This window comes from Chenopodium album, chromosome 24, assembly GCF_948465745.1.
Source record: "Chenopodium album chromosome 24, dcCheAlbu1.1, whole genome shotgun sequence".
Lineage (NCBI taxonomy): Eukaryota > Viridiplantae > Streptophyta > Magnoliopsida > Caryophyllales > Amaranthaceae > Chenopodium > Chenopodium album.
In genome coordinates this window covers 1,283,035-1,310,989 of record NC_137857.1, presented here as the reverse complement: position 1 = coordinate 1,310,989, position 27,955 = coordinate 1,283,035, and the positions used below count along the sequence as shown (strand labels likewise).

The 27,955-nt window shown below is 33.8% G+C and overlaps 2 protein-coding genes and 1 pseudogene across 4 annotated transcripts; 2 read left to right on the top strand and 1 right to left on the bottom strand.

Annotated features, from left to right (window-relative positions):
• The first annotated feature begins 11 nt into the window (after positions 1 to 11).
• On the top strand, positions 12 to 5,544 carry LOC145611591 (phosphatidylglycerophosphate phosphatase PTPMT2-like). The gene is made up of 6 exons (XM_081666930.1): positions 12 to 384; positions 909 to 1,031; positions 3,849 to 3,942; positions 4,044 to 4,126; positions 4,243 to 4,332; positions 4,904 to 5,544. The coding sequence occupies exons 1-6, from the start codon at positions 178 to 180 to the stop codon at positions 5,147 to 5,149; spliced, it is 843 nt and encodes a 280-aa protein (XP_081523056.1). The 5' UTR covers positions 12 to 177; the 3' UTR covers positions 5,150 to 5,544.
• Positions 5,545 to 8,022: 2,478 nt separating this feature from the next.
• Positions 8,023 to 10,121, top strand: LOC145612899 (25S ribosomal RNA; annotated as a pseudogene).
• Positions 10,122 to 18,544: 8,423 nt separating this feature from the next.
• LOC145611497 (uncharacterized) lies at positions 18,545 to 27,183 on the bottom strand. 3 transcript variants are annotated; one of them, XM_081666829.1, is made up of 6 exons: positions 26,009 to 27,183; positions 25,652 to 25,853; positions 24,632 to 25,248; positions 23,437 to 23,754; positions 21,604 to 21,765; positions 18,545 to 19,341 (listed from the first exon to the last, which is right to left on the bottom strand). In XM_081666829.1, exons 1-6 carry the CDS (start codon positions 26,153 to 26,155, stop codon positions 19,240 to 19,242), a joined length of 1,548 nt encoding a protein of 515 aa, XP_081522955.1. In that variant the 5' UTR covers positions 26,156 to 27,183; the 3' UTR covers positions 18,545 to 19,239. The 3 variants fall into 3 exon arrangements, with proteins under 3 accessions (XP_081522955.1, XP_081522956.1, XP_081522957.1); XM_081666830.1 differs by having other exon boundaries at positions 18,546 to 19,341; positions 25,652 to 25,829; XM_081666831.1 differs by having other exon boundaries at positions 18,546 to 19,341; positions 25,652 to 25,873; positions 26,009 to 26,107.
• Positions 27,184 to 27,955: the final 772 nt, after the last annotated feature.

Genomic DNA, 27,955 nt, shown 5'->3' with positions numbered 1-27,955 from the left:
CTAATATCTGTTCTTAACAAAACTAGAATCACTCATTCTCTCTCAATTTTTCTTGTAAGCAACACTTCGATTTGGTAGATATAGACAATATATAGTTCTAATTAACATAACAAAAAGAATTTAATTTTAAGTAAAATTTCAATTACTTTTTATTATTTGGGATTGCATTTTTAGAAGATGACCACCCAACAAGAAGATAATCTTGTTAATGACATAGAAAAGTGGAATTTGAAGAAAACCCAGAAGAAAAAAATCATAAAGATTGATGCTAAAAAGGTGTTGATTGGAGCTGGAGCTAGGATCTTCTTCTACCCAACTCTTCTCTACAATGTTCTTCGCAATAGAATTGAATCTGATTTCAGATGGTGGGACCAAGTTGATCAGGTTTTACTTCAATTTTTTTATGTCCCATTTTCATATTAATTTCATTTAATCTTATTATTAGCTTATTGGGTTTTTCTTGTAATATTAGTGCTTTTGATTTGTCATAGCTGGGTGAAACTATTGAATTGCATTTGGTGGTATTGAAGAGTTTTATGGGGTTTGATTATTGAATTAGAATCTTGAACATGGATGTCTGATATTATTATTAGCTTATGATAGTTGTATAGAAATTTGTTGAAGTTTAATTTATTGGGGTCTTCTTGCAATATTGATGTTTTTAATTTGTCGTGATTGGGTGAAACTATTGAATTGCATTTGGTGGTATTGATGAATATTATGGGAGTTTGATCGATGAATTAAACCCTAAACGTGTATAGTTGATATCTTTGTCAATATTTAAAATGGTGGGGAATTCTTGTAATATGGAAAGCAGAAATCTTGAATATATTATGAAGTAAAATAAAATGGTGGGGACATTTATAATTTGTTAAGAAATTTGATTTTGATTTTGTTTTGGGAATAAGTTCTTGTTCTTAGGTGCTGTGCCATTCCCCAAAGATGTTGAACGTTTGAAGCAACTTGGTGTTGGTGGGGTGATTACCCTTAATGAGCCGTTTGAGACTTTGGTTCCTTCATCAATGTACAAGGTCAGTATATACCTTTAGTCTTTCCATGACATTTCTGGTGTGATTAGTATTCTAGATTATAAGCAATAATGATACATAAAGGAGAATTTTAGCTCTTTGTGAATGTTTTAATTGGTAATTTACATTCTTGTGCCTGTGAATTATCCTTATGAATCTTAACTTGAAATATACCTTTACATCCCGAATTTGTTTTGCCTGATGAGCTGGCTAGCTGCAAGAACAAGACTTCTTTTGATCAGTGGTTCTATTTCATGCTTGAAATGGCTTGAATAGCATAAACAGTGTGTTATTCTTGGAATTCTTATCTTTTAAAAATTCTGTTTTGCATTCATGTAGGAAACCTTTCTTGTTTTCTGTTGCTTCTTTTTCACCAAACTTGGGTTAGGTCCTGGTTTTCAATTTCATAATTGACAGAAACAAAACAGCACCTGAATACCTGATGTTCATCAGTCATAAGACTCATAACACTAATCATCAAGTCCAGGAATTATGAGATATCATTCACTAATGTTGGCGTCATAAACTTTTTATCTAATAGTAACTATGTCCACTGTCTTTTGGACACTTTGGGCGGCTTAAGTGACTTGACTGTGGAAGTTGGGGACTGTATTTTTATTTTTTTTATTTGAAAGTATTTGTTGAGAATGAACTTCATTTCCAGCCAACAGCAATTAAGCTGGTGATGCCTTCAACTGCTTCAAGTTTCCTTCTGCCTGTGAATTATCCTTAAAAATCTTAACTTGAAACCTAGCAAAAAAATTGAAATGGTAAAGCTATACTTGTTTATATATCCTGTAAAGTGAAAGAACAGAGGTTACTAGTTGAAAGTTTCCTAAATGACCTGAATGATGGATTAGTGGATTACAATGATGACCTTCCTTTCATCTGCTCCTTTCTTTTGTAGGTCTGTGTTTATGTCCTATTAAATATTTGTCCAAGAGTCGTCAAATACCAGGAATTTTATCATGAAAATCATCTGCTGATGAGCCTTTGCTGTATGTTGGATTTTTGTCATTTTGTTGTTAAATAGATAGTTTTGTGGACTGACAAGCTATTCAATTGCAGAATTCATATCAGCAAGATCAATTCTTGTGGTTAATGAAAACATGTCAGACATTCCCAAGATTTTATTGAACGGAATTTGTTGTAATCAGCCAGACCCTTGAGCCTGATGGTGTCCTAGGCCCCTAGCAGGCTAGCATTAGGTACTTCTTTATCAGGGATCTATTGCAAGCTCTCCCACATAGAGATTGTGAAAGCCCATCGTAAACACATTGAATTCCTTATATCCTGATTAGTGTAAATCACTTCTCTCATACCTCATGGTTATTCTCTACATAATCCATCAAGTTTTGAGCAAGCTATGCTCGGAAATTAGGTTTTCCTTTCTATACTAACTGCTAAGTATTTATCTGGTGAGTCCTATCAAATTAGCTAGGGTACATCGAACATTGTTCAGCTGATGTTACATTTGACATAGTAATAGCAAAATTGTCCAAAATTGGAGGATTTCTCTGGGATGCATTTCAGGATATATTTAAATAAGGCTATGTTGGTGTCAGATTGTGCCTCTGGGGTTTAGATCATGAGGTTTCTTCTTGGAGATACTGTTAAATATAAATTATGAAGTACCTACATCTTAAGCTTTCTAAGTTTTGTAATAATCTTGAGAGTTGAGATGACTACTATTGTGTGACTTGTGTCTAACGGAAGAAGAATTTGCTGACCTTCACATGAATGCACCTGTTCCTGACTGGTTTGTCTTTCTGATCAAAGAGTCAAGCAGAAGCTACTTTTCTGTGGCAGTGCAGCTGTAGGGTTAAGGCATTATGCTTATCCTGCATATCAGTGGGACCCTTGTAAAAAGCACTATGTTATAATATAGAACAGCTTGGAGGGCTTTGTTATTATGTGCCTCATAGAACTTCTATGATAGTTTGGGAGGGATTGCCTTTATGTGTATAAATTCTGAATGGGTTTTAAATTTTTTTTTGGCTTAGAGACTTTCATGGTAAATACTAAATATAATATTCTTATTGCTTATTTAGCAGTTGTTCATCCAAAGCTTAAAAACTGCTGTAAAATTAACCTGTCTCTCGACTAGATTGATTCATTGTCTTGAATGACCTCCTATGTGAGCTCCTGCATGGTGCCTGCTCACTGTGGTGTTTGCATGGCTCCTTACTGCTGCCTCCTTTTCACCTTCAAAACTCTGCTGCCTACCTCATAGGCCACACTCTTATGTTTTATACAAGTATATTCTCAGAGGATTCAGCACTCATCATGATCTGGTTGTATGTTTTTGAGTGTTTTTCTGTAAGGATACATGATTTATGAAAATAAACTGTCTTATCTCGTTCCTATTCCTCAATATATTGTTCAGTCTTCTTTGTCTGTTGCTGACTATAATTTTACATAGCTTTGTTTGTGTAAAGGCTCCAGTGTTCTTGCTTGATCAGCATTTATAGTATGAAATGTTGTGGATGATAATTAGTGATTCCCAGTGAATTCCTCTAATCAATTTCCATGCATCAGAAAGACACAAAATTTCTGTTACATTTTAATTCTCTTGTATCAAGTTTGCCAGCAAGCCCTTTTCTTTGCCAGTATGTCTTGGTTTTGATGATTTGTCTTGTGTACTGTCCTTCCTTCAGAGTCATTCACCGTCAGCATGGTGAGGTGGATTGCATTCTTTGTTACTTCATATATGATTTAATTAAGATATTATCAAATTGTGTACAAGTGCCGTTCAAGCTCTAACCTTCTTTCTCGTGAGGTTGTCATTGACTCTAACTCCTAACTTCTTGGTCTTCTTAGACTCATGGAATGGAGCATCTCATCATCCCAACCAGAGACTACCTGTATGCTCCTTCTTTTGATGATATCAATAGAGCAGTAGATTTTATACATCGTGAGTAAATATTGGCTTGTTTTGAGTTTCTGGTATGTGCTTGATCATTGTTGTTTTGCAATAGTTAGCTAACTTCATTTTTTTTTTTTTGTTGGGTACAGATAATGCATCTTGTGGTAGAGCAACTTATGTACATTGTAAAGCTGGGAGAGGAAGGAGCACGACTGTTGCACTTTGCTACATGGTAATGTTTTATCACTGACAGGCTGACAGCAATTCTTAGATGCCAAAGTTCTGTAATGTAACTTCTCTTTGTCTTTATTGTTTGGAGAGAATTTCAATGGTCAATGTCTTTGACAGGTCAAGTACAAGCAAATGACACCATCTACTGCTATGGATGTAATACGTGCAAAACGACCTCGAGTGTTATTGACTTCTATGCAGGCCAAGGTATGCTAAAAGAAGCTCACTTTTCATTACATGTTTATCTTTTATTTCTACGAGAAAATCTTCTAGTAGTTCTAGAAGATCATTGAAATTTTTGCTATTATCTATTATGTAATTCTTGACTTTTGTGTTTATCCAATAGAGTGTAGTTGCAAGAAATGTTATGTAAGTTTTGTGTAAAGGATTTTCTCAATTTTTTGCAACTTCTCCTTGGTTCCCCCACAAAAAGAGAATTGGTAAAAATCAGGTGAAGGGAATATGCCCTTGTTCCTAAAGTGAACCAATCTTATTAAATTTACCCACTTGGATGATTACACAAAGTATATACTATAGGAAACTCTTTTTTTTTTTTTTTTTTTGACCCAAACTATAGGAAGCTTGAATCTGAGGTGTTATCTACTTATCTTAGCTTTTTGCCTCAAAATTTTGGGTATACCATTTCAATCGCTCTATCTTCTATTCTTCTACATTCACTAGTGAAGTAAATATTGATGGAAAATGAATACCAAGTACATTATTACATTAGTAGTGTATGTGAACCATCAGTTTGTTAATAAATTGACCCAACCTGCAGGCTGTTCAACAATATTATAGCACTTGTTTCCCTGATACTGGACATTCTCCTTCAAGCGATGAAGTCTTGGTAACGCAAGCTGATCTTGAGGGATACAAGGAGACTTCTGATGATACTTCCAGAAACAAAGAGGTATTCATCCCTAAAGCAGTTACAACAAGCCTTTCTTCCCTCCTCCCGTCTTTGAATATTGCTTGTAGTTGTGTGTCAATTCGAACCCAGCAGCCAAAGCGAACTGCCTGCTAGTAGAAAATTAGGAACCAGAGACACAAGTGTTCCAACGACATTTCCATCAATCTGCTGCTTCTGTTTAGTCCTATCTTAGAGTCATTTCCTCTTGAGATGAGGAAGTTATGCATTATATTTTGCAATTGGCTCTCATAAGAAGGGATGATATGAGCTGGTGCTCCATGAATCCATGAGATTAGGGAGTAGTGTACAGATGAAGCAATTCACATTCTTTCAATATATTTAACTTTTGATTGTCTGTCGTACAAAACCTGCATCTTTGCCCTCTGAATTGTAATTATTCTGCCTGTAAATAACTCATACTGTAATTCTGTATTGTTCACCTTTCTGACATGCTTAATATACTTGTAAATTACAGTAGAGTTTATACAACTTTTGCTGCCTGCCTTTGTTGTTACCTAATACACATAAAGGATTTCACTTCATATCTGATTACTCTCGCATTGAGTATCTGTTGTTCTGTGTAGTGAAACATTTATGCTATAATTATGTGAATGCTCTTTGTCTAAGTGAGCTACAGAAGTATCAGACATTGTTTGATGTTTAAGGTTGGGTAATATTCCCACCCCTATCCTATTAAAAGGTGGTTTGGTGTAACATCAACCATCAGCGTACATTCAAACTGAAGGTGACCATAGCAGAGCTTCGAGGGAGAACCAGCTAGGGGAGACCCATATACTCCAGGATAGAATCCTCTTTTTAGCTAGAGGGAGGGGAAAATAATGGTTGGAAAGTATCCTGAGAGGGGTTATCTCTAGAATGTTTATCTGTGTATCCCATAAACTAGTGAACTATCCTATTTCAGGCCATTCTAAACACCGAAAAAGATTTGATCAAGCTAGGCCTTGAACTGATCAGCCTTGTGTTGGATTGTTCTAGCCATAGGGCAATTTAGCAGCCCACTGTACCAGGGATTTTATAGGTTGGCCATGTTTGCACTAGTTTCAGGACTAAACTAATAGATAAACCCTCACGGGAATTTTCGCTTAGTCATTTAAGGCTGAAACCGGCATGCGCATATTGGCCACCTCTATGACTATTGGTGGTAGACTAGATGAAGTATGACGAGAGAGTGATTTTCATTCAAAAGTCTATTCCCAAATTAAAGACATGCCTCGGACTATCAAATCATCATTTGCCTAAAGATGTAGCATAAGAGGGTTGTGGAGGCTCGAATCGAGGAGAGGTGTAAAGAAGGGCTCAAATTGTTAATTCGAGCACATTAGCCTCTTATTCTTAAACTTCTAGGCCCAACAATTCAGTAAAGCTATTGTTTTGACATAAAACTACATCTCGTTTTAAGAAATATATGCATAGTCTTATCTAAACCTTAATTCGAAATTAGAAATCACACGATCAACAATTCTTTTAATTAATCTTCCCCGATTTTGAAATGTTAATTCGAAATTATGAATCGCCTGATTCAATGACTCTATAGTCGATCGAGATCATAAGAAAAATTATAGGAGGAAAGGTAATCCCCCAGAGATTGGGATGTAGTAAAGAAGGTTAGACAAGGCCATAAGAAGTTGCTTTGCTAAAGAATCCAAATAAAAGCCAAAGAAGGCAATGCAACTATCCATGTTGTAATATTCTAACTTGCACTAATATAATTCTTCTTGCAACTGCTTTACCAGACCAAATCTGTTAAAACCCACATTAATTTTTTTAATTATACAAAACCCCTTAATTTAACTCTTAATTAATCCCTCAACTTATCATTATTGCTTTTAAAAGCACCTTAAATCTTCTTACAAAGTTGAGAAAGAAATTGAATATCACCTTTTTAGTTTGAACAAGACATTTCATCCTTTTTACCCTTAAAAAACAAATATATTATATTTATTCTTTTTAAAACTAAATTAACTACAACATAATTTATTTGTACAATGATATTTTGATTTCTATCTGTACGTATTTCTTCTACGTAACAATTAAAAAAGAACAGATAAAGTATAGTTCGTATTTGCATGTGGAAAGTGACATAAAACTCTGATATCTAGAGCAAAATTTATCCCCTTCACTAGGTAACCTAGGCTGCCACCTTTTCAAACACTGCAGTATGTACTTGCATAAATACACCACCTTTATATATATGCGTATCTACATAATTCCGATGCTAGTTTATTTATTGTAACATCAGGTGAATTGAAGTAATATATATTTCCTTTTCTTCCTTTTTACATATCAATTTTATCCACTAATTTAAATTTTTTACAAACCCCTTTTTTGGGTTGGAGAGTATCCTATGAATTGAATGTGTAAAATAACAGGACCACTATTTTATTGGTTTTACCCTCAAAGTTTGTTAATGGTTAGGCTGTCTCTCGACTTATATATTATTTGATGCTCAACTAATTCACCTATAATCGTTCATTAGATGTATATTATTCACATCTTTTTACAAAAAACCGATCCATTCACAACCATACAGATTCTTTCGTCGGGAACTAACCGTGTATATGATTCTAATACGTATAGTAGGTATATTTCAGAATAGTGTGTTATGGCTTTAGATCGTCAGTAATGATTTATACATATATGATTGGAATTCCTAACATGTTCTTGCTTAAATTAGTGATGATACGAGATTCAAGTTAATAGAAAAACATAATTATTACAAAGAGTACGATCTTCTAATATAATACAGTAATATTTAATTAAGTAAAAACAGATGATCAAGACTACATACTGGAAAGCGTACTTACATTAAAAATAAATAAATAAATAAATAAAATAATTAAAAAGTGAGCACAATGTTTCATTAAGAATAATACCTAACTATGAGTCAAGCACTCAAGGCCAAGTTTAATTTATAAGTTATTTGGATAATTACTTTTATATATATATAAATAAAAAAAAAATAAAAAAAAAAAAAAATCAACATATTATATATACAACTAACTAATCAAGAGATAGTACTACGTATTATAATACAAGATACCAATACATAACCTCGGTAAGAAAATGATCCTTATCGGAATATTACTATCAGCATCAACAAAAAGTGGGAGGAATCTTATACCGGAGACTCATGGAAAGAAAGAATATTTTGGATGCAAATAAATAAATGCTACATTTTACTAGTAGTGGAAGTTGATGGAATAAAATAAAGACTTAAAGCCTTGCTTTAGTTCTAAACTATTCTAAAACAAAGTTCAAAATTGTCATATACTTAGGGAGGGAAACTTAAATTTCCAAATATCTCATTTGAATTTAATTTCCTTCCAAATTAAAGTATGAAATTGTTGTACAATAACATATGTACAGTAAAGATTCAATTTGTCTATGAGAAACACATACTAAGAGCCTTTCCTCCAAGGTTTCATCACCAATATTTTAAGATGAACCTAATTGATCTCCCAGGCATAACTTTCGCCTTTGGCTTTTATTGATTGAGGATCGGAGTGGAATGCGCCAAGCTTGACCTATTGTACATTGCATAGTGCCTGGTCGTACTCATAACCGCTTCAGGTTTCCAAGGTGAACAGCCTTTGGTCAATGGAACAATGTAGGCAAGGGAAGTCAGCAAAATGGATCCATAAGGATTGGTTCTAAGGGCTGGGCACGGGGTCCCAGTCTCGAACCCATCGGTTGTCGGCGGACTGCTCGAGCTGCTTCCGTGGCGAGAGTGGGTTGCCGAGTGCCGGTCGGGGGACGACTGGGAACAGTCCCTTGGGTGGCCTTCCCCGGGCGTCGATCAGTCAACTCAGAACTGGTATGGACAAGGGGAATCCAACTGTTTAATTAAAACAAAGCATTGCGATGGTCTCTGCGGATGTTAACGCAATGTGATTTTCTACCTACTGCTCTGAATATCAAAGTGAAGAAATTCAACCAAGCGCGGGTAAACAGCGGGTTAGCGGGAGTAACTATGACTCTCTTAAGGTAGCCAAATGCCTCGTCATCTAATTAGTGACCCGCATGAATGGATTAACGAGATTCTCACTGTCCGTGTCTAGTCTATCTACTATCCAGCGAAACCACAGCCAAGGGAACGGGCTTGGCAGAATCAGCGGGGAAAGATGACCATGTTGAGCTTGACTCTAGTCCGACTTTGTAAAATGACATGACAGGTGTAGGATAAGTGGGAGCTTCGGCGTAAGTGAAATACCACTACTTTTAACGTTATTTTACTTACTCCGTGAGTCGGAAGCGGGGCAATGCCCCTCCTTTTAAACCTAAGTCTGCTTTGCGGGCCGATCTAGGCGTAGGACATTGTCAGGTGTGGAGTTTGGCTGGGGCGACACATCTGTTAAAAGATAACGCAGGTGTGCTAAGATTAGCTCAACGAGAACAAAAATCTCGTGTGGAACAGAAGGGTACATAAGAATACGAACTGTGAAAGCATGGCCTAACGATACTTAAGAGGTGTCAGAAAAGTTACCATAGAGATAACTGGTTTATGGCAGCCAAGCGTTCATAGCGACGTTGCTTTTTGATCCTTTGATGTAGGCTCTTCCTATCATTGTGAAGCAGAATTCACCAAGTGTTGGATTGTTCATCCACCAATAAAGAACGTGAGTTGGGTTTAGACCATCGTGAGACAGGTTAGTTTTATCCTACTGATGACAGTGTCACAATGGTAATTCAACCTAGAACGAGAGGAACTGTTGATTCAATTCACACAAATGGTCATCGCGCTTGGTTGAAAAGCCAGTGGAGCGAAGCTACCGTGTGCTAGATTATGATTGAACGCCTCTAAGTCAGAATCCGAGCCAGAAGCAACGCATGCGCCCGCCGCCCGATTGTCGTCCTACAGTAGGGGTTTCAGCCCCTAAGGACACTTGTCGTAGGCTAAGCTCGCGTGGTGGATGCGCCGTGAGAGTCGCCTTAAAGGACAATTTCTACCGAGCGGCGGGTTGAATCCTTTGCAGACGATTCAAATACGCGACGGGGAAATGTAAGTGGCAGAGTGGCCTTGCTGACACGATCCACTGAGATTCAGCCGTATGTCGCTTCGATTTGTCTCCCCCCCCCAACCCCCCCACCATATTCCCTAAAACACCTATATTTTGGAAAACGAGGTTAGCGATGCATCTCGTATGCTAAAAAATAATAAGTACAAGATTAAGACAAGTCACAAAGCCTAAGTGTTGGGATGTTGGATGGTACAAGGGTTCGTGTGGGATGTGCACAAGACATGTGCACCCAAGGACAAGGCATACTTGGTTCCGGGCACTAGTTACAACTCCCAAGGTGCCATAAGACATGATGATTAAGGATGAATGAAATGGTTTCAGGCACTATGTATGACTCCCAAAACCTTATGCGAACCCATGGAAGTACTTGGATGCATAATTTTGCCGGGTGAAAAAATGATATACGGAAGCAAAATATGAAGACTATAATACACGAAATCGGAGCAATTTAAGATGTGTCGGGACCCGGTGTCGGAATTTCATGGAACATTATGGGATGCATCCCGGGGTCATATAATATTGTTTCAACCCATATATGACCATTATCCAGCTACGTGCATGTCCCATAAAAGCTTATAGCCAATACAAAAGGCGTGCAAGAAAACAGGTAAATTGACCGTTTTAAGGAAAATTGGATAGTTCCACCCACCCAATTGGACTCACGGAGGACATTAGTGACCATGGTAAACATCTCGGTAATTTTTATTTCTGGGCGAAAAAAGGTCAAAAAAATCCAAAATAGAAGGTTATTATCCACGCTTTTTGAGGAATTTTTTATGTTACGGGGGACGGTGGCGAAAAGTCTTGAGACCCTAGGGGATACATCTTAGGGTCATATAATAACGTTTATAAACTTATTTGACCATTATATGTTTTCATAAATGCCCGTGGTAGGCTTGAGTTCACGAAATCGTTGCAAGTTTCGAACAAATAAACTGACCGTTTTAAGGCAAATTGGATGGTTCCACCCACCCAATTGGACTCCCAGAGGGTATTAGGGACCATAATAAACATCTCAGCAATTTTTATTTCCAGGCGAAAAAAGGTCAAAAAATTCCAAAATTGAAGGCTATTATCCACGCTTTTTGAGGAATTTTTGATGATACGGGAGCCGGTGGCGAAAAGTCTCGAGACCCAAGGGGATACATCTTAGGTTCATATAATGACGTTTGGAACCATATTTGACCATTATATGTTGTGATAAACGTCCGTGGTAGGCTTGGTTTCTTGAAATCGATGCAAGTTTCAAACGAGTAAATTGACCGTTTTAAGGAAAATTGGATGGTTCCACCCACCCAATTGGACTCCTGGAGGATATTAGGGACCACGGTAAACATCTTGGAAATTTTTATTTCCGTGCGTAAAGAGATCAAAAAAATCTAAAATTGAAGGCTATTTTGTGAGGAATTTTTGATGTTACAGAGGCCGGTGGCGAAAGTCTTGAGACCCTAGGGGATACATCTTAGGGTCATATGATGACATTTGGAACCATATTTGACCTTTATATGTCATAAATATACGTGGTAGGTTTGAGTTCATGAGATTGGTGCAAGTTTCGAACGAATAAATTGACCGTTTTAAGACAAATTGAATGGTTCCACCCACCCAATTAGATTCCCGAAGGATATTAGGGACCACGGTAAACATCTCGACAATTTTTATTTGCAGGAGAAAAAAGGTCAAAAAATTCCAAAATTGAAGGCTATTATCCACGCTTTTTGAGGAATTTTTTATGTTTGCCGGTGGCGAAAAGTCTAGAGACCCTAGGGGATACATCATAGAGTCATATAATGAAGTTTGGAACCATATTTGACCATTATATGTTTTCATAAATGTCCGTGGTAAGCTTGAGTTCACGAAATCGGTGCAAGTTTCGAACGAGTAAATTGGCCGTTTTAAGGCAAATTGGATGATTCCACCCACCCAATTGGACTCCCGAAGGGTATTAGGATCCATGGTAAACATCTCGGCAATTTTTATTTCCGGGCAAAAAAAAGACAAAAAATTTCAAAATTGAAGGCTAATCCACGCTTTTTGAGGAATTTTTGATGTTACGGAGGCCGGAGGCGAAAAGTCTTGAGACCCTAGGGGAAACATCTTAGGGTCATATAATGACGTTTGGGAACCATATTAGACCATTATATGTTTTCATAAATGTCCATGGTAGGCTTGAGTTCACGAGATCGGTACAAGTTTCGAACGAATAAATTGACCGTTTTAAGGAAAATTGGATGGTTCCACCCACCCAATTGGACTCCCGGAGGATATTAGGGACCATGGTAAACATCTCGGCAATTTTTATTTCAAGGCGAAAAAAGGTCAAAAAAATTCCAAAATTGAAAGCTATTATCCACGATTTTGAGGGTTTTTTTTAATGTCAAGGGCCCGGTGGCGAAAAGTCTTGAGACCCTAGGTGATACACCTTAGGTTCATATAATGACGTTTGGAACCATATTTGACCATTATATGTTGTCATAAATTTACGCGGTAGGCTTGATTCACGTGATCGATGCAAGTTTCGAACGAATAAATTCACCGTTTTAAGGCAATCTGGATGGTTCCACCCACCCAATTGGACTCATGGAGGGTATTAGCGACCACGGTAAAAATCTCGGCAATTTTTATTTGCAGGCGAAAAAAGGTAAAAAAATTCCAAAATTGAAGGTTATTATGCACGTTTTTTGAGGAATTTTTGATGTTCCGGGACTGGTGGCGAAAAGTCTTGAGACCCTAGGGATACATCTTAGGTTCATATAATGACGTTTGGAACCATATTTGACCATTATATGTTGTGATAAACGTCCATGGTAGGCTTGGTTTCTTGAAATCGGTGCAAGTTTTGAACGAGTAAATTGACCGTTTTAAGGAAAATTGGATGGTTCCACCCACCCAATTGGACTCCCGGAGGGTATTAGGGACCATGGTAAACATCTCGGAAAGTTTTATTCCGTGCGAAAAAAGATAAAAAATATCCAAAATTGAAGGCTATTATCCACGCTTTTTAAGGAATTTTTGATGTTACGGAGGCTGAAGGCGAAAAAGTCTTAAGACCCTAGGGGATACATCTTAGGGTCATATATTGACGTTTGTAACCATATTTGACCATTATGTATTGTTATAAATGTCCGTGGTAGGCTAGAGTTCACGTAATCGGTGCCAGTTTCGAACGAATAAATTGACCGTTTTAAGGAAAATTGGATGGTTCCACCCACCCAACTGGACTCGTGGAGGGTATTAGAGACCATGTTAAACATCTTGGAAATTTTAATTTTCGGGCGAAAAAAGGTCAAAAAATTCCAAAATTGAAGGCTATTATCCACGTTTTTTGAGGAATTTTTGATGTTACGGGGGCCAGAGGCTAAACTCTTGAGACCCTAGGGATACATCTTAGGGTCATACAACGACATTTGGAACCATATTAGACCATTATGTGTTTTCATAAATGTCCGTGGTAGGCTTGAGTTCACACTACAAAAATTTGGCCTTTTAGCAACAGGTGAAATTCGTTGCTAATTGCTAAAAATCCGTCGCTGGACATAGCTAGCTACGGATATATCGACGAAATCACTCCGTTGGAAAAAACCTTGTCGCTAAATGAATTTAGAGACGGAAAAATAAATCCGTCGCTGGACTTAGCAACGGGAAAAAAAATCCGTCGCTGGATTTAGCAACGGAAAAAATAAATCCGTCGCTGGATTTAGCAACGGAAAAATAAATCTGTCGCAAGCTTTAGCAACGGATTAAAAAATCCGTTGCTAGATTCAGCAACGGAAAAAAAATCCGTTGCTAGATTCAGCAACGGAAAAAAAATCCGTTGCTAATTTAGCAACGGAAAAAAAATCCGTTGCTAATTCAGCGACGGATTTTTAATTCCGTCTTTAATTTAGAAAAGGATTTTTAAATTCCGTCTCTAAATTAATATAGAGACGGATTTTTTGATTCTGCCTCGAATTTAGAAACGGATAAAATTCTGTCGCTAGAATTCCGTTTCTATATGGACATTTTTTTGTAGTGTCACGAGATCGGTGCAAGTTTCGAACGAATAAATTGACCGTTTTAAGGCGAATTTGATGGTTCCACCCACCCAATTGGACTCCCGGAGGATATTAGGGACCATGGTAAACAACTCGACAATTTTTATTTCCAGGAGAAAAAAGGTCAAAAAATTCCAAAATTGAAAGCTATTATCCACGATTTTTGAGGAATTTTTAATGTTAAGGGGCCCAGTGGCGAAAAGTCTTGAGACTCTAGGGGATATATCTTAGGGTCATATAATGACATTTGGACCATATTTGACCATTATATGTTGTCATAAATGTACGTGGTAGGCTTGATTCACCAGATCGATGCAAGTTTCGAACGAATAAATTGACCGTTTTAAGGCAATCTGGATGGTTACACCCACCCAATTGGACTCCCGGAGGGTATTAGAGACTACAGTAAACATCTCGGCAATTTTTATTTGCCGGCAAAAAAAGGTCAAAAAATTCCAATATTGAAGGCTATTATCCACGTTTTTTGAGGAATTTTTGATGTAACGGGGCCGGTGGCGAAAAGTCTTGAGACCCTAGGGGATACATCTTAGGTTGATATAATGACGTTTGGAACCATATTTGACCATTATATGTTGTGATAAACGTCCGTGGTAGGCTTGGTTTCTTGAAATCTGTGCAAGCTTCAAATGAGTAAATTGACCATTTTAAGGAAAGTTAGATGGTTTTACCCACCCAATTAGACTCTCGGAGGGTATTAAGGACCATGGTAAACATCTCGGAAATTTTTATTTTCGTGCAAAAAAAGATTTAAAAAAATCCAAAATTGAAAGCTATTATCCACGCTTTTTGAGGAATTTTGATGTTATGGGGACCGGAGGCGAAAAGTCTTGAGACCCTAGGGGATACATCTTAGGGTCATATATTGATGTTTGGAAGCATATTTGACCATTATGTATTGTCATAAATGTTTGTGGTAGGCTTGAGTTCACGAAATCGGTGCAAGTTTTGAACGAATAAATTGACTGTTTTAAGGCAAATAGGATGGTTCCACCCACCCATTTGAACACCCGGAGGGTAGTAGGGACCACTGTAAACATCTCGGCAATTTTTATTTGTGGGCGAAAAAAGATCAAAAAATTCCAAAATTAAAGGCTATTATCCACGCTTTTTGCGGAATTTTTAATGTTGAGGGCCCGGTGGCGAAAAGTCTTGAGACCCTAGGACATACATCATAGGGTCATATAATGAAGTTTGGAACCATATTTGACCATTATATGTTTTCATAAATGTCCGTGGTAGGCTTGAGTTCACGAAACCGGTGCAAGTTTTGAACAAGTAAATTGACCGTTTTAAGGAAAATTGGATGGTTCCACCCACCCAATTGGACTCCCAAAGGGTATAAGGGATCATGGTAAACATCTCGACAATTTTTATTTGCGGGTGAAAAAAGGTCAAAAATTCCAAAATTGAAGGTTATTATCCACGCTTTTTGATGAATTTTTGATGTTACGGGGGCTGTTGGCGAAAAGTCTTGAGACGTTAGGGGATACATCTTAGGGTCATATAATGACGTTTGAAACCATATATGACCATTATATGTTTTCATAAATGTCCGTGGTAGGCTTGAGTTTATGAGATCGATGCAAGTTTCGAACAGGTAAAATGACGTACTGTTTAAAGACATATTGGATGGTTGTTCCCACCCAAATAGACTCCTGGGGTGTATTACGATCTATGGTAAGCATCTCGGAAATTTTTATTTACGGGTCAAAATAAGTGTAAAATTGTCCAAAATTAAAGGCTATAATACACGATTTTGGATCAATTTTTGACATTTTTTTTTTATTTATTATTTGATAAAATGTTTAATAGTTTAATTAAAAATATACCAAGTATTTGAGAACCAAACTAATTCTATAATCTTAGTTAATGAAGGTGTGATATCTTATCATCTTTGGTGCAAATTTCATTATCAATTTTATGATCTTATTTTAATGTAGATCGAGATCTAAAAGTTCTTACAATTTTTCTTTGTAAAATCTAGCAAAATTAAAGACAAAAACACTTCTTACCTTTCCAAAATCAATAAATTTGAGTGATATGATAATATTATAAGTACCTAAATGCGACAAAGACCATCGATTGAATGTAAAAAAGCGTAAGTGAATGAATGAATTTATTAATTAAATAATGTGATTCGTGATATTGGCCAACAACTATAGAAATGATTACATTGTAAGAAGAAATCAGTTGGAAAAAGGGTTAGTTGGTATGAAACAAACTAAATTCCAAAGAAACTAAATTGAAATGTGCAGAAGTTGGTAATTTCCAACACTTGAAAAAAGTTATGCAATTTCTACACCTTATATATGCCGTAGTACTTGTTTGTTGTCTTTTTTCGATTATGAAGCTACGATGAAGTTGCCTCAATCATACTCATCCTTCATGCACGTCCATCCTCGTACAAACAAGGAAAACACCATGCAACTTCTCTCTCTTGATCTTTTTTGCCCGAAATTCGATAATATACCACTATATCCATTCTGAATTGATAATGGTGTACGTATATATACTATTGACACTCATTATACATTATTTTTTATTCCTTCTGTTTCTAAATTAGAGCATTATATTGTTTTGACTGACATTTGCTAATAGTCAAGTTAGTATACATGAATGATGCAAAAGTCCATATGATGCACTAATTATGAAAATGAAGTAGTAAATAATTAAAAATAAGTTGTTTGATTATCAAATACAAAGTTTATCAAAAAGCCAAATTAAATGAAATAGATAGGATGGAGTACTAGTCGTTGGTGCAAGTGGAGAGTGTATACTTGAAGATGTTCCGAAAAAATTGTCGTTTTTGTTTTAATCTATAGTTATGACTTATGATTATTTAAAATAGTCCTTAATCTTGGCTTTATAAATGAACATTCTTTAATAAAATATAATCATCATGCTCCTAAATTATGAGGGATTAATTAGGACAATTTGTTAGTTATGTGACAAGTAATATTTCCGAACAAAGGGAGTAATATTTGTATAGGTACAAGGTAAGAACACCATATTTAGAAACAATAATTATGTGCAAAAAGATTGGAATATGGCATATAATAAAGCAAAGAAATAAATCTTACTACATGATTTCAAATGTATTTGATTTATTCTTCCATGCATTATGCGCGGCAAGAAGATTCCAATCCATATATTTTCCAAAAATCAAAGTTGAAAAGAAGTTTACCCTCTTCTAGCTTTTCTTCTAGCTTCCTCTAACTCAAGGTCCAATAATTATACATAAAAGCCACCATACATTTTTGTGGTAAATGTACCAACAAAAAGAGAGAATATATTCTCGAAATTCCTTTAATTTTCTAAGATGTAATGTACCAAGAAACAAAGTCATTATTCAAATTAATGTTTTGAATATATGAATAAAATTCACTTTATTGCCATTTAAAATCAATGAGATAGGTCATTGAGTATGTACACATGTCCTTATTGTATGAGTGTTAGTAACATGGCAATTGCATCTTAGAAATATAAATTCATCATCATAATTCATAAATAGATCTACCTTACATAATGTATCATATATTCTTATGTCATGGGTCGATCTATTATTAAAACATATATATACGTTACGTTGTGTGTGGCCGGGGTACCCATTAATAAGAACAATGTCTTAGGATGCATGTTCATCATGAGCACATACGTCTAAAATGTCACGTGAGTTCGAGAGGTAACACGTTACAATATGTATTAAGCATCGCATAACAACACACTCCTATCTAAAACAAAATTAGACTTACACTCCCAGGTATTATTATAAGCTCTTTCAAGTGATTTTTACTTCTTGGAGTCAAATTAGTATCAATCATAAGCTACATTAGTTTAGAAATTATAATATATCAAACACAATCTCTTAAGAACAAATCCATAAATCCATACTATATTTCTTGCATTCTATTTTTTTTAATGGCCATCGGATATACCTGTACGACCCATGTATAATTAACTATGAAGTATACGATCGATTAAAATAAGATTAATAAACAAGAATAACTTATAGAGTAAGGAAACTTTACATTCTCATACAATATACTTTATAATCTACATAGAAGATCAACAACCCACGACTTTATGAAATCATAATATTCTAACAGCTGATCCACTGATCATCAGTCCATATGACTTGTAAGAATTTATCTTGTACATATATATATTTGACTACCATAAAAGATGAATATATCAGTAAAAGCACACAATAACATTCAAATGAAACCTATACATTCACAAATGCAATTTTCTAGAATCATCTCAACGTTAGTTTGCTCATGTCCAAATGTCCAATGGTCAAGAAAACCGAATACAAAAGAATTAAAAAGATAGAACAAAAAAATTATAATAATTGTTGTAAACACATTTCTTTTCTGTATTTGAAATTTGATTTACATCCTTCTAAAATTTTAAAATGAGAAAAACCTATACATTAGCACAAATAAAAATAGAATTGCTCCTATGACAATTTGCACAAATTCTTAATGGCAAATTTTTCATGTTTTTTTTTTTTCTTTTAGAAAAAGAGAAAAAAAATTCTATATAAAATAGAATAAGATAAAAAAAAAAAACTTATACATTATACTTTCCTAGCTACAACAAACCACAAAATAAAAATAAAAAATTATAGTTCTTAGAAAGATGATTTTGTAATCATATTGTTGATGATTTTGATGTGCTTTTTGGTCATCTAAATTCTCAGTAGTCCAGCAGCCTTTCTTTCTTTCTTTTTCTTTGTATGAGAGAAGAAGCCTTTTTTCTTTCTTCTTTTTCTTTCTATACAACATGGGACAGTTGTTGGATCAGTTAGTTCAGTTGTTGTTGATCTATCACAGATTTCCACCCATGAAAAAGAAAGTATACAAGTATTACCAAGGCCATATGTATACACATACAACTATATGCTTTGTATATAGATCGAGCAGGTCTTCTGTCAAACCGTCTGACCAAATGTTTCTGGCTTCCGTTTAAAAGAAAAATAGAAGAAGCCTTCGGATATACTATGATGATCATAAAATGGTTTTTTTTTTTTTTTTTTCCCCTGTAAAAAAAAAATAAAATTGTTTGCTTTTTTTGATTTTTTTTTTTTTTTGAATTTTTTTTCCGGGTTTTACCCATGATGATGATGAGGATCTGAATGGTCAGGATCATGCCAGAAAGAGGAGTACTTCATCCAATCTGTTTCTGGTGGTGGATTTGTCATGGAAGACTCCTGCCATAAAATTGAGGAAAGAAAATAAAAATAAAAACTAGGGTTAGGGTTCTATATGTACAATAATTAATGTATGCTATGGAAATTAAGAAGAAGCTACCTTTTTTGTCTTCTAATTTAAGTGGAAAAGACAGACATTGACAATTAAATAAAATTCTGATGTTGTCTTGGTAATGGAATAATGAAGCCAAAAGTTCTTGGGTCATTGTCTATATTTACTGCTACTATATGTTATGCCAATTTTCTTAGCTCAATTGAAGAAGACATTTTTTGGTTATGTTCATAATTGATTTTTGACCTTATTTTTATTTTATTATTTAATGTTACCTTATTCTTTCAAAGAACTGTATGTACCAAAATTATTCTCCATGAAAAATGTGTTTTGCATTATACTTGTATGTAGTGTGGTACTTTCTTCATATTGAATGCTAGTCTGTACAATGTTTTCATGATCCCAAAATATTTGCACTATGTACTTTCCTATCATATTTAATTTTGACAAACTATACAATCATAAATTAATTAGAAACCTAGCTAGTAATTTAAGGTTATACTTTGGGTAGCTTTATTTAATAGGATTTGAGATCCTCTACCAATAGAGGAAAAACCTATAATCAAGCAATGTAATGCGTGTAAACATATCTACTTTTTTTTTAACCGAGTTTTATACATATGCATATTATATTAAGTAATTAATTGTACGTATATATACCTCTAACAAGTAATACACATAAAACCCTAGAGAAAAAAAAAAAAAAAATCTCCATGCTATGAATAAGCTAAGGGAGCTTTCAAAATTAGATAACCACCAACATGACTTAATCTTTAATTCTTATATGCATATTTATATAGTTATTGAACTATAGGAATCAAGTTAAGGTCTACAATTTCATAGTAATTACTAACCAACTTGTATTACTTTAGCACCAATATAATAAATTTTCATTACTTCACAAATTTCTCAAAGAACCGAAAACAACTTATACTACCTCTGTTTCATGTTTTTTGCAACTTTGGGGTATTATTTGTGAGATACAAAATATTACAAAGTTGCAAAAAAAAATATGTAACAGAGGTAGTATTATGTTATTAATTTTTATGATTCTTTTTACTTCTATCATTATTACTAATTTCTCTAACAAAAGTGGCTCATGTCAAAAAAATAAATAAAAATAAAATAAAAGGTGACAAAGTTGCAACATTATTGCTCTAAAATTGATGGTAAAAATTAACAAATCAAACACCCCTAATTATTGGTAAAAAAAAGTATAGCACTAGTTATATGGTCCTTACATAAAATTGGGCAAACAACAGTAGAAAACAGCTCCATGAAATTTCCATAAAAATTGAAAAGAAATGATGAAAACATTCTTTTGAATGTACAAACATTAATTGATGACACTCTATTATTCCAAAGTTTTCATTTGCACCGAAAGAGGCAGTAAGAAGAGGACCAAGTCCTTATCATATCCCCCTCCTTTTGTACATGCTAACGTGAATTTACCACCTAGCTATTTTTATGAAATTTAATCATCCATTAGAGGAATTTATCTATTTTTAGTGTCCCATCATGCAAAAATACGTGTGATTTTTATGAAAATTCCTACCGCTGTCATTAATAATCAATAAAAAAAAAAACTAATTTTGAAACAGAGGAAATAATAAGAAAATATATGTGTGTCATTTATTACTTGTGTATGTTGAGATTGATGAAGCGATTTTTTTTTTTTTTTGTTATCATATTGTTACTTTATTTATTCAATTATTATTACATTGTTTATATATCTTATTAAATGAGTTTCATTGTGTACATATACACAATAATGTACGTAGTAGAGAAGAAAAACAAATCAAAAGAAAAAAGAGATAAAGAGAAAAAGTAAAAAAAAGGCTTCTAGTTATCTCTTTATTCTTAAACTACTATTATAGTAAAGACGTAGGGGGGAGGGGGGGATTTTTTCATCTTTTCCAACTTTTAATCCTGTTTACTTTCTTTCCCTTTTTCTTTTTCTACATCTATACACATCTTCATATATTATATATACTCTATCCGTCCCTTAATTAATACGTATTATATTGTTTATACTCTAATATTTTTTTGTAATTCTATACTATCATCGTCAAAGTAGGAATAACAGGTATAGATCAGACTGAGTACATATAAAATCCTGTAATAATAATGTTAGACGTCTAGCACGAAATTTTATAAAATTTAAAAAAGTGGACATACATGGAATTCAGAGTCAAAAAGGTAAGACTTACTTCCTTGATATCACCACCATCAGAAGCAGAAGAAGTGCAGCCCATGATGATTTCTTCTAAACCAGCAGCAGACCTTCCTCCAAGTTTATGATGTTGTTGTTGTTGTGTTGTCTGCTGTTGTTGTTGCTGCTGCTGCTGATGTTGTTGTTGCTGCTGTTGTTGCTACTCAAAACATAAAGAAAACACCAAAAGTTATAAAGCATGACATTATCATCAAAATTTATCATTTTGTCCCTACATTATTACCATATCTGAAAAGTTATTATTTAGCTCATATATATAAATTAATTAGGATAGATTGAACTAGCTTTGAACTAATATTAAAGTAATTATATATATATTTACTACTCTACATTGGGTGATTATGATATTAGATCAAAAATTAATCCCCCTTTTATACATATTCTATTCTTAATTAATTAAAGCATATATGTATATGATTATTATTCGTAGACCCCGCATAATCGCAATTTATTGTTTGATAATTTACTTTATTTTCTTGTTTTGTTTACTTTATTTAGCAAGAATAAGGACCCTTCAGTATATTGTTCAAAAAAAAAAAAAAGGACCATTCAATATACATGAATCATTATCTACGTACCATATATATAAAAACTAAATTTATGCAATATATATTTGGTGTTTTTCCATTTTCATGTTAAGAAGCTCTTAGAACATCATGCCAACAAATTAATGTTGAGTTTATCTTATCAGCCCTAAGTGATTACTTGATCCACTACTTCTTCTTGTGTGATGGAATTATCTCAATCGATCCCTCATCCCCTAATTAACAACTCTCACATATAAATTTTGAGCATATATGCATGAGGATTTTATTTAATTTCGAAAGATCAGTAGAAGTAACATTTAGATAGTACTCCGTATTAGGAAGCTAGGAGGGAAGGGCTTTATCTAGTCCTCCTTATATAGGTAAATATGTTGAGCATTCCATAAATAAAAATCTCTAGTAATAATTATGCCATTTAGTCAATAAAGAAATTATAAGAACTTTTTTGACTAATGTACAAAGAAAATCATCTAAAATGTTTAGGTCGAGGTTATAAATTTAGAAAAATGGAACATTTACAATCACACAGAACTCTAAGAAGGCAATTAATTTAATACTTTTAAGAGTTTAACTATCTACTTAAGAGTCAAATATTTAATTTGAAATTATAAAGTTGAAGTGTATATAAATTTCTATTTGATGAATAAGAACTTGAATTAGGTGTAATAAAAGTGTTTTTACTACACTTTATCTATTTTTTTTTTCAAAGAACTAAACACTATAAGGTTTGAGATGGTGTATATTCAAACTTTTATTACTGCTTAATTTAATTCAATTTTACTCAATTATATTATTAAATGTTACCTACATACATTATAAAATTTATTTTTTTTCCCTATCTTTACCTTTTTTATAAGACTTTTTTTTTTTGATGGAATTCTATACAAGTGTAAACTAGAGAAAGTGGACCAATTAAAAATCTTGTGTTAAGAATGTAATTATTTTTTTTTTTTTTTGAAACATGTATTAAGAATGTAAAATAAACAGCATTTTTGGGGTAAAAAGTCAACTATTATAAAAGGCAAATTCTAGTGAGGAAGGTCACCTAATTTGTATTTTTCATTATGTAAGAAATGAGAACTATTTCTGATCTAAAAAGAGACATATTAATTTGGACCCAAGTGATGAGCATGAGATTTTTTTAACAACTAATCATAATTCATATACAATTCTATGCATGCCATATAATGTATCTAGTCAATTGTAGAGTTATAACATGACATATATTAATCCATCATACATGAAATATAGTTAGAACCAATTACCTGATGATGAAAATTCTCATTTTGAAGCATGATTCGCGATACATGGTGAAAGGAGTCATCATCAAGAATAATGGAAGCATGATGGAGGGGAGGAGGGGAGATGATTTGGGAAATAGGATGTGATGGTCTACTCATGTGAAAGGCGGCCGAGGTTGCTATGGATTGGTGTGTATGATGATGGTGCTGATCTTGGGGAGCATTCATAGCATGAGGATGGTGATGAAGCTGATGATGTTGTGGCCTTGGCTCGTGGTCGTCGCATGCAGCCGACATGGCGGCACTTTCCCTTACTGTGGTTGAAGCATCTCCCATTCCCGCCTAAGAGACAAAGTAAACAAGGGCATAAATTAAAGCTTGATTAATTAGCTATACTTTAGCTAAATATAATTGTACTACAACTTGATTGTGTTTTTAGTACTTTAATTTGTATTGTAAAATTAAATGAAGTCTAATTTACACTTTTACGAGGTTGCCAAGATTTTGTATTTTTAATTCTTCATCTTACTGAGCTATTCTTAATAAGTTGGTAAACAAATTAAAGTCTAAGCTTTGGTACATGATAGTGATTGTTTGGCAGTCAAGATTTAATTAACTTCTTTATTCTTTGCATGCAAAGCCATTAATACAAAAATAAAAATTAAAACTAAAAAAAAAAAAAACTTTACTCTTTTACTTTTAATTTTCTCCTTTTTTAGTTTTGGCTATTTTAATTAAGTTTTTTCTTCAACTAGGAATCCATTTTAAGGAACCAAATGCAAATGTTGTGTGATTAGTTTTTATCTTTTATGGGCATTATATATTTAATTCAAATCTTAATTTGTACGTAGTACTTTGTATTATTTAAATTAGTGTGACAAACTCCCTACTATTACTTTCTTAGAAAAAGTGCAAAAAAATATAGTATGGGTATTATATTTCTAATTCAAATCTTATTTAGTACTTTGTAATATTTAATAAGTGTGACACACTCTAATTATTACTCGATTAGTACAAGTTCAAATAGATATTTTAAAAAATTAAAATAAATTGACTTGTAATTTACTTAAATTTGTTTTTTAGGTAGACAATTATTATTTTATGAGAAAATAATTCATAAATTGTGAAATTTCACCCATTTGGTAGGACAAGCAAATGAATAGTTCAATGTGTAACACAATCTACATTGGGAAAGGGGAAGAATGAAAGTTTATTTTACCTCATCAAAGCCTTTTCTACTACTATTAGCAAATGGATTAAAGCTGAATTGTTCAGCAGCTCTCAATTGCTGCATATCCAACGCAGTAAAACTCGAAAGCGCAGCGGCAGCACCACCAACAACATTAACACCAGCAGAAATAGATATTTGATCATCCCTACTATGATGAGTTATCACTTCTTTGGATGAAGAAGTACTTCCACTCCCACTTCCACTCTCTCTTCTTCCACTAGGCTCACTTCCATCTCCGGTCGTCGCGCTACGTTCCATTGTCCAATTACATTGCCTAGGTTGTGTTTGGTAGAATATCTTGGACACTACTAGCTCCCCTTCTTTTTCCTCTTCATGTTGTCCTAAGTGATATTGATGCATCACCCAATTCGTTTTCTCGGGTTTTCGATTTTTGCCAAAGTTTGTGTATAGGACTAGAATCTTCTTACACCCCTTTTGCTTCCCATTCACCATAACTGGCCTTGTCTTGCCTGTTTTATGCCACCGGGTTTCGCCCCCTTGGAGGTCGCATTCGGTTTGGATTTTTCTTCGTTTTCGTGTTCCGGTGGTGTAGGCCTTCGACGGCCTATGGAAGAAGTGTCTACTCAATCCATCTCTAGTCACTCCTGTTGAAAAATTAAACAAACATAAAATCCAAAGAATGAGAAACAAGAAAACTGAAAATATTGATATTTCAAAGTTAGGTTGACTTAGGTGCAACCAACTATAAGACAAATGTAAATAAAAGTACTAATTAGGGATATGTGATGTAATGAAAGTCATAACAAACAATGGAGTGGTAGAAAATTTGGGAGGAAAACACCCAAATATAACTATTGGGGGTGGTGGTGGTGGTTAATTAATTAGTGTTTTTTAGTTAAGACTTTGTGATTAACTAAAAAATTTAATTAACTTTTTTTTTTTTTTTTTTTTTGGGTTTTTGGGAAGGCAATGAAACAATGGTTTTTATTCTTATGATTTTATTTTAATACAAATTTCGGCGAAAAAGAAGATGATTAAATAAAATACCTGGGAGTTTTTCAGGATGAGTGTAACAAATACCATCTTCACCTTCAATAGTAGGGATAAACTCATCAATTAAAGGATGAGATTTGGATGATTTTCCTTCCACTTTTGCTTCAAGATGTTCTATCAACTCTTGGTCTGTTGGGTCAAATTTAACACCAGCTGGTAGACCTACCCAATCCTGTCCCCAATAATTTTCAAGAAACTTCATAAACAAATTAGCACCTTCAAAAAAAAATTACAACCCAAAAATGAATTTATAACATTAAAATCATTTTTCCAAAATCATTAATTGTATCAGTTTTGTTAAACGCTAGCTAATAAAAATACGGGGTATTACAGTATATGTTAATTACATACCGGTTTTGATCCTTCGAGTCTATGACCGCAACCAGGGCACTGTTTGGATCCACAAAGCTGATGTTCCTCAAGCTTAGCATCTATGAGATCGCTCGCGCTACTAATGGAGCTTAATTGGGATTTGTTACTACTAGTATTATTATTCATAGCTAACTAAACTCTAATCAATTATAAAAACTAATTAAGAATTCTTCCCTAATACTCACTCAACCTTTTTTGAAATGATATAATTATACTAACTACTACTATACTACTACTAATAATAATAATATTACTTTTTTTTTTCCTTTATTATTATAACAATAGTGACCTTTGCTTCTTCTACACTTCAAATAACACTCTTCATCATCAATAACAATTGTTGTTGTTGTTGTACTAACACACCATCAATGATCATTCCTTGAATATCATCCATAAAAACTGCACCAAAAATCGACAACAAACAAAAGGGTTTTAACACGAGAAGAACACCCGATTTTGATTGAAATTACAAGAAAATTGAAACACCCAGATGAAATTAATGACAACCCAGATGATAAAATTGAAAACCCAGTTGGAAAAATGTTTTTTTTCTCCAAGAAAAAAATAGGGGATAGAGATGGAGGAGAGAGAAAATGAGGGGATAAGAAGAGAAGAAGAAGAAGAAGAAAGGGAAGAAACTGACAGTCACGGTGGAACTCAGCTAAAAAACACACTCTCTAACTCTAGAGAAAGACACATATACTAACTTTTATTTAAAAAAAAAAGAAAAAATATATTTTTATTGGATATTTATATAAATTTTGAATTTAAAAAAATAAAAGAAAAAATGGGAAAAAATTAAATCCAGAAATTGGTGAAAACTTTAACGGAAGAAGAAGAATTGAAGAAGATGAAAAAGGAAAAGGTGGGTTCAGACAAATAGGTATACAATAACCCACCTTTAAAGGACTTTCCCAAATTAAGTATGGCGGTTCTTATATTTCTTCACTAACTGCTTCCTAAAGCCAAAATAAATAAATAAAAATATATTTTAAAAAAAATAATAATAAAAAATAAAGAGGAAAAAAAGGGGTGAAATTTGGAGTTGTTGATTGAATTAAAATGACAACATTTTATGATATAAACATGATTTTTTAAAGGGGGTATTGGTGAAATTAATGGAATATTTGGTGGGGTGAGGGAAATTTTAGTAAAGTTTTAAAAAAAAAGATACCCAATTGTCAAGTTGGAAAAAACACAAAATAGAGAAAATTAAAGGTGTGAAATGGAATTTATTTTTTGGGCAAAAAAAATAAAAATTAATAATGGTTTTTGAGGGTGATTAAGATAAGAATTTTGTTTTTCCTAGAATCAAGCTTTTTACAGAGAAAGAAGGAAGAAAAAGGAGGGAAATTAAATTAAAGGAATTAAGAAAATAGAGAGAGAAGAATGAAGAAATAAAGGAAAAAAGATGAACTCACATGGGTTTTGAGCTGGAGTGGTGATCATGATTCTTTTGCCATGAAAATGTTTTTTTTTTTTTTTTTTTTTTTTGCTATTTTATTTTTTAAGAAGAAAGAGAGAAAGAATTGCAGAGAGGATGAAAGAGTTGCTTGATATGCAAGGCAAATGAGCACTGTATGTACTTGATGGACCACCTACACAAAATCACCCCTTATTATATAAAATCCTTTTAGATTTCCTTTAAATCTTTTATTTATCACTAACGGCCGGTTTGATAGATGTTAGTCTATAATAAGTTGTGATAATGGTAATAAAAATGAATATTTATTAAATTGGTATTATTATAATACGTAATACTCCCTCTGTTTTAAAATATTGTCCTCATTTTGACGAAAAAGAACAACTTTTAAAGGATGAGGAAGTGTGATTCTATAAGAAAAGGAGTCATGTTAACGCGTCACCATAATACTCGTCCCCTTCCGAATACCTTCATTAATGTTAATTTCATTGAAACTCATTAGC